Source organism: Canis aureus, chromosome 2, assembly GCF_053574225.1.
Source record: "Canis aureus isolate CA01 chromosome 2, VMU_Caureus_v.1.0, whole genome shotgun sequence".
In the NCBI taxonomy this organism is placed as follows: Eukaryota; Metazoa; Chordata; class Mammalia; order Carnivora; family Canidae; genus Canis; species Canis aureus.
The window spans coordinates 85,206,624-85,218,029 of record NC_135612.1 but is presented as its reverse complement, the minus strand read 5'-3'; the positions used below and the strand labels follow the sequence as shown (position 1 = coordinate 85,218,029).

The following is an 11,406-nucleotide window of genomic DNA, read 5'->3' as shown; positions in this document are numbered from 1 at the left end:
TCTTTTCCTTTGCAAGTAAGTTTTTCCTCTTCTCCTGTCTGGAAAAGGTAGCTTGGCGGCCAATTCAGTGAGCAATTCAATGATTTAGGAACAAATATGTGGGACAGCTGAGTCTCTCCAGATGTTGAGCTAAATAAGGCACAATTGGACTTTTTTGGATCTGACACCTCTTCAAGCCAATCTGGGAGAAGGGGCCTGAGAATACTTGAGAGCGTAATGATAGTATTCTTATTCAATAATGCGTAATACATGCCAGATACTTTACAGAGAGGTAGGACTCAAGATAAATAGCTGGTACATTATACATCTATATGATAAAATATTATGATTTCCCTTCCTTTGGTTATCCTGCTTGCAGGAGGATTTTTCCACCCCTGCACTATTGAACTCAGAAGTAGCTGCATGACTTGCATTAGCCAATGAAAAGTAGACAGAGATGACACATGTCTTCCAGCTTGTGGTTTTCCATCTGCCACATAGACTGGCCATGTTCTAGATAGAGGCTGCCCTGGGCCCCAGAGAGGGGTGGAGAAACCAAGTTTCAGCCAATCCGTAGTAGCTAAGTAGTGTGAGCCAGCACTATTTCTCTGCTGGGTGGCAAGCCACTGATGTTTTCAGATTGTTACAGCAGCATGATCTACCCTCTGCTGACTGGTAAACTTGCAGGAGATCCCATAGCTAGTACGAGGTTGAGCCAGAATGGTTCTTCTCCAGCATTTAATGAATGCTTTCTAAGTGCATTAACAATGCTAAGTTTTCCATATATCATCTATTTTTTAAATATTTTATTTATTTATTTATTTATTTATTTATTTATTTACTTACTTATTTATTTACTGAGAGAGAGGAGGAGGAGAGTGTGATTTGGGAGAGGGGTGAGGGAGAGGGAGAGAGAGAATCCCAAGCAGACTCTGCTACTCCATGTGGAAGCCTGACCCAGGGCTCAATCTCATGACGCTGAGATCATGACCTAGGCAGAAACCAAGAGCTGGATGCTTAACCATCTGAGCCACCCAGGTGCCCCTCCATGTATTATCTTAATCGATCCTCACAATAACCCCATAACATGTATATATTGTTCTTATGTCAATGTTTCAGTTAAGGATCTTTCAGCTCATAAGGAGCAGATCCAGGACTTGAACCCAGATTGCTCTGGATTCCTATCCAAATCTCATAATTATGAATCCATGTGGTAACCACGTTCACTTCTTTAGGACACGGAGCTTGAGAAATGGAAAAGAGCAGAATGAATTTGCCAACCCCTGTCAGACTGTCAGATGGTAGTTATGAACCTATAAAGTCAAGAAAATAAGGTAAACTGCTCCAGTTTTTGAACAATCACCCAATGAATACTCTGTGCATGGACAAAGGAGATAAAAGTATTTGGAGCTTCCTTGACACTCCTCCATTCCTGCTTACCTCCTTTATTAGTTCAGTTTTCCCTGTCCAGCTTCTGACCCAGAGTTCCCTTCTTGTCCTGTTAGTGGACAAATGAAGATACAAGAGCTACCTTCCACTCTGAGGTTGGAGCCAGCAGGACCATAGGGAAGAGAAACAACTAAGACTTTGGAAGGAAACAGACCTGAATTCAAATTCTGATTTTGCCATTTATCAGATTTGGGACCTCAGGCAAGTTGTTTCCCTTCTTCATCTATAAAATGGGATAAGTAAGCATGCCTACCTCACTGGACTACTGGGGTGAAAGATATGATTTTTCTGACAAGTGCCTTGGGCAGGGCCTGACATATATTACATATTTGATGAATGTTAGTTCCCTTAGGAATTTATTCCCTCAAACCCCTTAAATTTGTGTGGACTTGTCTGCTTTCCTGTTTGTACTTTCCCTTTGTTCCTAACCTTCCTATCCCTTCCCTAAAAGCACCACGTGAGGAAGCCCAGGTTAGTCTACTGGAGGATGAGAAGTCATATGGAGTAGCAATAGGCTTTCCCAGTTGATATTAAACACCAGCTCCCAAATGTAAGTGAAACCCTTTTGGACCATCTAGCCTCATCTGAGCTACCAGGTAGCTGCAGCCATAAGAATGACCCTAAGCAAAATCAACAGATGGGATGAGCACTGTGTGTTATGCCATATGTTGGCAAATTGAATTTAAATTTTTAAAACTGTAAAAACAACAACAGATGAACCACCCAGCTGAGCACAGCCCAAATTGCTGACCCACAGAATCATGAGCAAGTAAAATGGTTGCTGTTAAACCCTTTTGGGATAGTTTGTTATGCACAAAAGATAACTGACATACAAAGTCTTTAACACACAGCTCTGGGGAACTGTTGAATTCATAGTAAATCCCCATTCTCTAGTAATATCCCCAACATCACCAATGTGAGCTCTGGCCAAAGGTGAACTGCATCTGAGATTGGACCAACCATAGTCCCTCTGACATCATGGTGGCACTGTAGAGAGCTGGCCCACTGGCTCTGATTGCTGAGGCCTCTGGGGTTACCCTGACTCTGCTCTTCGCAAGGTCTCGTTGTTCAATAGATTTGCTGAGCTTCCCTGGGTCCTTCAGATAAATTGCATCTCTCTTTGAGATAGCTTGAATTAGTTTCTGTTGCTCATACCCCTAAAATCCTAAATGAATAAAAGTCTCTTCAAAAAGTTTGACCCCGCAGAAGAGGAAAAGGTAATCAGTGAGTATGTCTAAATGTTCCTAAAAGCCATGCTAGTCTCTGCAGAAAAAGAAAGTGTGAAGAGAAGGCACCAACCTTACTCTCATGGAGGCTCCAATGTAAGAGTCCTCCTGGCTCAATTTTTTTCACTGCTTTTTCCTTTCATTTGTGGACCCGGCAACTAAAGATAGTTTGGCCAAGTCAATAATTATTCCTAATTAACTTGAGTTCTAATGTATCATCCTTGGCTTTACCAGAAAAACCCACAATCAGATCTGAGTCTTCACTACTTGCCCAGGGTTATTCAGATCCTTGAAAGATGAGGAAGTAAGTCACCTGTCTTCCTTAGTATCCACTTAGTACCCCTAAAAGGGAGCTAATACTCTTCCTTATGACTTTTACAACTAGCTTAATAGCTGTCTCCACCCCCCTCCTCTCACCCTGCTTTAAATGTAGCCCCTTTCAGAATTCAGGTAATATGAGGAAAAGCATTCGTAGAACTGATCTTGACTTTGACTTTGACTTGAGAGGGGAGTGTTTACAGGTGACCTGAGAGTGAATTTCTTTGTTAAAAGGATTGTGAAACCCTGACAGAAATTTCATGGATGGGCAGGAAAGAATAGGAAGAGTAAGAGGACACTCACATGCCACGCACTGTTATAGACAGGATCCAAACAACCCTTTGAGAGGTAGGCAATGGTGTTCTCATTTTACAGATGAATAAATGGAGACCCGGAGAAGTGAAGAGGATGCCCAAGGTCACCAGAGTCTTAATTTAAGTCCAGACTTGTTGTCCAAGCTCCTGCCCTTTCCACTACCTGGCTGCTTTTCTAAGAAGAAAGCAATAGAAACTGACTTGGAGTTGGAGGTAGGTGGGTGTCATGCACCTTATTAACAGTCATTAGAAATGGTAACTCCCCAGTTCTTCCTGGTTACCAAGATGAATTTTTCCCAGCACTTCTCAAAGAACAAATTTATTTTAAAGTCGTCTCTATGATATCAATAAGTGAATATCAACAAATGTTCTATAAAAGAGGAGGGATTCTCTCAGCAAATAAAATCTGAACTGGTCACTTTACTGTAGGACACCTCAAAAACTTAGCTCAAAATTTAGAGTGCCCCTATGAAACTCCAATGAGAAGATCTAGTGTGATATTAGAGTACACCTTAGTTGGCCATAACAAAGATCCTCTGAAATACAGTGGCTAAAATAGAAGTAAATTTCCCTTGCATATATCAGCACAAAGATGAGTGGGCCAAGGCTGGCCAACTAGTTCTTCCATCCTCAACACATGGATTCTAAGAAGGTAGCAGTGGTTACCATTTCTCAGGCAGAAGAAGCCAGAAAAGAGGGAGTCTGGGACTAGACGTTTTCTCTTTAAGGAGATAACATGAAAGTTACACACATCACATGTGCTTACTTCTCACTCGCCGAAACTTAGCCCGCTGGACACAACCAGACCAAAGAGATACAATACAGCCTCTAGTCTGGTGCCCAAATCTCAGGCCAAAATTCAGAAGACTTCTGTCACCAAAATGCAGAAAGGGAGAACAAATACCAAAGGAAAATTGGCAATTTCTCATTGTCCCTAAATTTATTTACTAACAAAGTCCTTTTTTACAAATGTTCCTCAGAATTGGCTTTTCATTAAATACTTTACTAGTCAGCATAGGATAGTTAATATGCAGTAACAAACAGACCCAAGCTCCAGAGACTGAAACCATAGAAGTTTGTTCTCACCCATACCACATGTCTATAAGTGGGGGAGGGATGGAAAGAGAGAGTCTGCTCTGCTCTCTGGGAAGGAGTTGATGGAGAATCTGTTCTCTGAAACGATGCTGATCTCCAGGATAGAAGGAATGAGAATGGGGGTGAAGCACAGACCACCACATGTAACTTCAAGAAAATGTAAGTTGAGTCTGACAGCAATTCATAGCCTCTTCCTCACGTGCACCTCCCTCAAATCAGGCCTTTGTTCCCAGAATTGAGGCAGCTTAGACAGAGCCACCCTGTCTCTCTCGCAGTTTTTAAGAATCTGTCAAAGAGGAAGAGGCCTCCTTTTCTCTACCTTGTTCTGATCTGCCACTGCATTGTACGGATCGGGGTACCAAACACAAGCTCTGGATAATTATGGCAATTGGCAAAAGTGCCTGCAATTACTACTTTCCTGCATCTATGTTCACACTATCAAGAGGCAGAGCCTATTTCTCCAGTTTCTGAACCTGGTTGGGATTTGTGACTTGCTTTGACCAACAGAATGAGACAGAAGCGACACTACACCCGTTCTGGGCCTCGGGAAGCCCTGTTACTATGTCCACTCTCTCCCTGGAATACTGTCACCTCTGTATGATTACTGCATGATCCCTAAGTGATTGACTATGGGTTCATCTGACTATGGGAGGGTAATAGATCACATGGAATAGAAATGAGCCACCCTAGATGAGGTAACACTAGATGATATAGTGGGGTGGGGGACATAGGACAGGGCATCTCAAGGCCCAAGAGATCCATCATTAGTGTTCTGTGGAACATAGCAAGGGTCCCAGGGTAACCACTGTCCCACTCTACCATGTTCCCAGGACTTGGGACTTTCTGGGCTAAAATCACAAAGCCCAGAATGAACCAGGACAACTTGGTTGCCTTATGGCAAAGCTAATTAGTCCATGATCTGCGTAGCATTACTTAAGAAGAGCTAGAAAGGGCCAGGAAAGTGGAATGTCTTACCCAAGAGCACAAAGTTAATTCATTCATCCCATTTCTTCATTTAATCATACATTCAATACCACTTCAGGTTACAGTCCTGTGACATGGCTGTTTTTCTACAGGTGAAGAAGATTCATTCTAATATACTCAATAAAAATAAGAATAATAGCCTTTGCCAAGTACCTATCATCTGGCCAACATGGTTCTAGGCACTTCGTTTATATTAATCTGTTTAATCTTCACAATAGTCATAGGGAAGAAGTACCATTATCTCTGTTTTACAAATGAACAAACTGAGACAATAAAAGGGTTAAGTAACTTGCCAATGTCACATAGTCATGGTCACATAGTGGTAGGACTAGAACATCTGGGGCCGTCAAGCTCCAGGGCATGTGCCCTTTATCAGATCCCATGCTGTCTGCTGCCCATCTCAGGGTGCCCAGCCTGACTGCATTTGAGACAAATCCACCCTCCAAAGCCAGCAGATCCCACTCAGGCCCCTCTTTCCAGCCAAAATGTACAAGGTGACATGCATCTTGATGAAGAGGGATGACTAATGGAAGACTAAGAAGGTCACAAATGTGCCTGGGTTGAACCTCTGTTTAAGAGGTATGCTTGGTGAGTGTTGAACCCTAGAGAGTGTGACGCTATGGGTTAGAGGGACCTGTGATGTGGCACATTGCATCACCATACCTCAGCTTTCACAGCTACAAAACTGAAATTTCCCACCCAGCTATGATTAAGACTCTGTCTACACTTGGGGGATCCCAGTTCACCCAAGGATTTCCATTCAACAGAAACAATGGAGGTCAGGAACATCAAGGCAGCCATGAGACATGAAAAAAAAATCAAAATAACTTAAAGCAGCTGGAGCATCATTCCCCTGCTTCTCCCCACCCCCCCCCTTTGGCAATTTATTCCCAGGCTGCTTTTATATTAAAAAAAAAAAAAAAGGGATCCCTGGGTGGCGCAGCAGTTTGGCGCCTGCCTTTGGCCCAGGGCGCGATCCTGGAGACCCGGGATCGAATCCCACATCGGGCTCCTGGTGCATGGAGCCTGCTTCTCCCTCTGCCTGTGTCTCTGCCTCTCTTTCTCTCTGTGTGACTATCATAAATAAATAAAAATTAAAAAAAAAAAAAAAACAGGCCTCAGATCTCAGGAGCAGCTAAGGAAAAACAAGAAAGAAGAAAGATTATTTCTTGTTTGTCTCTATAGATAGCGTCTATAGTCAGGGCACTTCTGAACCCTCCACTCTTCAAAAAAAAAAAAAAAGAGAGAGAGAGAGAGAGAGAGAGAAAAGCCTGTGTCTGCACTTTTCCCCCCTCGAGAGAATGCTGGCTTTCTTCTTCTTCATTTTGACACTTTCACTTCCCATGCTACAAGGTGAAGTGACCATCAGACTCGGGGTGCGAGTGGCTATCTCTTGCCACGGTGCTTCATGACTTTGGAGCCTCCAAAAAGAACCTGTGTCAAGATGATTGGACCGCTCTACCCAGCATTGCCAAGGTGAGTGCTTCCTCCAACAGAATATGTCACGTTGCCCATAGAAATATTTAATATGCTCTAGCTGGTGATCTATGAATAAGGATATTGCTCTTTGCCACTTGCACCTCAAGGTGTAATGAGCTAAGCATCCCCTCTGCTGTCTCACTCCACCCAACAGTGCCCTGGTCACATTGCCTACTCTGCTGAGGCCTTAGATTGCTCAGCAGAAGACTGAGGCAGGCTTCAAACGTTGAGGTTTCTACCCCATTAACCAGACCCTCTCCCTCCCTTAGGGCCAGCGGCACAACTTCTTCCTCGGGCTCTTTTCCCACTGCCCTATGTTTTCCTGCCTCCTTGGTTTCTCCCTACTTACTTCTGCAGAGAAACACGGGAGTTTTCTGCAATCAAAAACATGTATGTGCCCATGTTCCCTCTAGGCATTTTATATTTTGGCCTTTTCCTTTCTAATAACCCCTTCCAGAAAGGTCGGTAGGGGATGCTAACCAAGTTAGTTGCTTATTGAAAGCAGGCCACTCTCACCACAATGTTGGGCTCTGCTGGGAACAGCCCATGACATATCTGCTATTCTCAAAACTTGCAATCTAGCTGGGAGACAAGCAGGACTCATCCATGCATTCGTATGGACTTTCAGCACACAATTAGTGAGTGCCTACTGTATGTGGGGTATTTGGAAAACAATTAAGTGATTTCTAAACTCTGAGCTCTGGCTCCCAAGGCAGGAAGAGGGGAATGGAGTTTATGACAGAGTCACAAATCCACACGTATCACAAGTAGTGTCTGCAAATTTTTATTCTCTTCTTATTCATGCATTCATCTGACAGATATGTACTGAGTGTTTTTATAAACATAGAAGAATATCTCAGACACGTCTGTGTGTTTTCCAAAAGCATTTGGATGCAGTTGTGACCGATGAAATATAAATCCACCTCAAAGTTTTACTGAATTTGGAATGTCCTTTTCTCACTGAGTGTTTTCGGAGTCTGGATGCCAGAAATTCATTCTCATCATGGAACTGCACAATAGGAGTTAATACTTTTTAAAATGTGCTCTTATACTGGAAAATGTGGGAATGTCTGCAAGAGAAGTTTAACAGAGGGTACTTAACCGTACCCATAGGTGTGGGTTTTGTAGGATGCTAGCCAGGAGTGTACGGGCAAAGAAACCAGGGAGATGTGGCGGGGAAGCCCAGGAGGCACCAACACTGTATTCGAGCAACCCTCACCCGTTTTTTTGTCTACGGCACGGAGACCACCTTACTTTAAAATATGCACATATTCTCTCTCTTTGAAAATGATTTAGTGACAAGTTATTTGATACAATTAACATATATTATATATCATAGCTAATAAATAAATCCAGAACATCTAAATCTCCACCTGATTTAGTTAGCTCATTTTTATACAATGTGGGTTTTCCAAAAGCAAAATATTCTATAATGGTCTGTGTTCATTGTTCTTTAATACTTTTCCACATGCTTTCCCTATACATGGTTGGAGCATCACCAAAATGATGAGATGCGGACAGAGCAGGAATCATTGCTCTGACTTTATAGACAGGCAAGGGTTAGCTAGCTAAAATTGTCAGGAAAGTGGATTATGAAGAAATGTAAAATGATCCCAGGACATAGAATCTGGAATTTGGGAAAGAAGAGGTAAGCCATCATAGGAGTTCTAAGAAGATCATGGGGCTGTTAAACGTCAATCTCTTAAAATGGAAGAAGAGACACATTAAGAAGGGCCTAGAAAAAAGGTAACAGCAGATATTTTTGAAAAAATGGGAAATAAAATATAGAAAAGACAGTCCAACCAGCAGAGTGAGGCATGGTGGGGAAAATTGAGGTTCGAGTTGGCTGAATGGGATTCAACCCACTAGTACTTCTGTTAACTGTATTTTCATGGGACAATGATTCATGTGGCCTAAAAAGGTCCAAAAGATTAAACTATATTCGGTCTCATTTCAGGTGATGCATATTTAAGTGAAAGGCAGCACTGTCAAAAACATGAGTTTGGGTTTGAATTTTGCTTTCAGCACACATTAGCCATCGGGCCACTACTTAATCTCTCCGACTTCCGTTTTTTGCTGTTGTCGTTGTTGTTGTTGTTGCTGTTTTTATCTCTAAACTGAGTTTGATAATACTTCCCTTGCATAGTTGCTTCAAAGACTCGAGATGTTGTATGCAAAGCACCTAGTAAAGTACCAGGGACATTGCAGAAACTCAAGCAGGGAGAGTTGGTACGTTGGGTGGCGGTGCTGGGTTTAGTTTATATGTGTCTCATGGCTTCAGTACTAGACTTGGAGTCAACAGAATGCAAGCTTTGGGTCCTGACTCTTCCATTTAATAACCCTAAGATGAGATGTTATTAAAGGTATTTAGGTTTATCCACCCTGAGTCTCTTTTCTGATATAAAAATGAGTATAATTGCCCTTCCGGTTTTCAGTTCAAGGTTCAAATGAAGTGGTGTATGTGAAACAGCTCTTAAACATAAATGTCATATAAAAATAGTATATCACTGCCCCTGGGTCTTTAAAAACTAATTACCTATGTTAAAACAGATGCATCACTGTATATGTAACAAACGTATCTCTGTAATAAGAATACAGGGTAGACGTCTCTCCAAGCTTCAGAAGTCCTAGTAACAACAACAAAAGCCCCTCAAATTCTAAGAAACGTTTTAGTTAGCATGGAGGCAATTGTTCAATTTTCAGGGTAAGGACACATTTGAACGGGTTTACAAGCATCGTGATGGACTGGCCATCTCTAGGCTGACATCAGGAAGGATGAACAGCCTTTCTGTCCCGAGTTTATCCGAGAATCAGAGTCCTTAGCTCAGGAGGGATGAGAGATAGTGCCGCCCACCCACCTGCTTTGACCCTAAGAAGTGAAGTCACTCAATCACAAGGACACCCATGGAGAGGATCTCCAGGGGCCGGCTTGCCCCCTGCCTCTACCTTAGGCTTCTGGCTCCCTGCTTTCTGTGACTACACTGTTACTTCTGTTCAAATGCAATTCCCCCGTGGTTTTCAAATCTGCATCTGATAAATGGGAAGGACTAGAGAGCAAACCCAAGGTTGTCTGCTAATCTGCGGGACAAAAACCCCCCTGGGATGTTTCCCTGCGTAGGGCCGGAGGGCAGCAAGAGGCTGGAACTCAGCATCTCAAAGTTCCTCCCATCCTCTTGCATTTATGATATCATCCAGGAAACATTTAAACAACCTAGAGGGAACGAAATGTCTTGCCAGGTGGTGGCTTGTGATATATACAGACGGCCCCTGACTCACAAAGAAAAGACTACAGAGGGCCCATACATACAAACAGCTGCTGCCATCCGCCTGGCCCCCACCACCTTGCAGCTGCCATGGGCTGTGTGAAAAAATTAAAAAAGAAAGAAAGGGGATAGAAAAAAAAAAAAAAAACTTGGACCACTTGCAGATTCGGTACATTCAGAGGCAGAAGCAAGGAAGAAGCTGTGGAAACAGGACTCACTTAAGGGAATGGACTCCCCGGATGAGTTTTCAGCCACGGGGGATGCTACTGCAGCCTCCCTCTCTCTTTGCCCTGAAAAATCTCTTCCCAGGAATGACTGCCCTCTTGCATCCAGAAGACCTTGGCAATGTAGGATTTTTCCTCCAGGCCTTTTGGGAAGAAGGAAGGCAGGAATAAAGAATAATTTATCATTAGAAACTCTTTCAAAAAAGCCACTCCCCCTCTTTAATGGTTAATAATAAGAATGCTTACTTCTTGGGGTTGACGTGAAGACCAAGTGAGTCGATGAGGAAGTTCTTACAACTGTGCCCAATATGTGCTGATATGACAATGATAAGTGTCATAAAAGTGTTGGCTCCCTGTAAAACTACAATTATTCCCAGTTTGCAGGTGAGAGAACTGAGGCTTAGAGAAGTTAAATTATGCTACCGAGGCCATAGAATATAGAGGTGGAAGCAGGATTCAAATCTAGGTCGGCCTCCAAATCCTATAATCTTAACTACTGGGCTACCAACAGTCCTATGCATAGCATTGGGCAATCATTCACACGTTAGCAAGAATTCACTCAAGGGCATTGTTTTCTGCTGAAAATCAACTTAGCTCAGCTGCACTCAGGAAACAGGAATTTTGGCCGGGGGAGCGGGGTGGGTGGCAAGTAGGATATTTGGGGAAAGAGTGGAAGACCTGATGGAGAGACCACAGCTGAGTGTTGAGTAGGGAGCCTGGAGGTGGTGGCACCCAAGGATGGGAGAGGTTTAAAAAAAAAAGGGGGGCAATTTAGAAGGAGTCAAAGATAAATTCTGACCCATGTGAAATTTCATCTCGATCTGACTCAGGAAAGGGGGAGGAAGATTTCTCTTTTTTTCCCCACCTACCACCTCTGGGCCCACCCATGGCTCCAAATCCCTTACTGGTTCTCTTGGTAGACTACAAGAAACTTCTGTGGGCTGGTTGGAAACATAATGCTTCCCCTCCCATTTGTCATGCATTTCTTTTGGGAAATGTGTGCTGAGTTCCAAACAAATGACTTGTCATTTAATACAACGTGTGTACACTTCCCATCTGCCTGAGCCGGGCACTG

The 11,406-nt window shown here is 43.0% G+C and overlaps 1 protein-coding gene across 2 annotated transcripts in view; it reads left to right on the top strand.

Annotated features, from left to right (window-relative positions):
- The first annotated feature begins 6,712 nt into the window (after positions 1-6,712).
- RBPJ (recombination signal binding protein for immunoglobulin kappa J region) overlaps positions 6,713-11,406 on the top strand; it is a 223,663-nt gene continuing 218,969 nt past the window's right edge. Inside the window, exon 1 of one of the 2 annotated variants that reach the window (XM_077880506.1) lies at positions 6,713-6,841. Coding sequence is in view for 1 of the 2 variants with exons in the window: in XM_077880483.1 (XP_077736609.1) it covers positions 6,774-6,841 (68 nt within the window). In the remaining variant the exon portion in view is untranslated. The remainder of the gene's footprint in view (positions 6,842-11,406) is intronic. The other variant, XM_077880483.1, reaches the window with a different exon arrangement.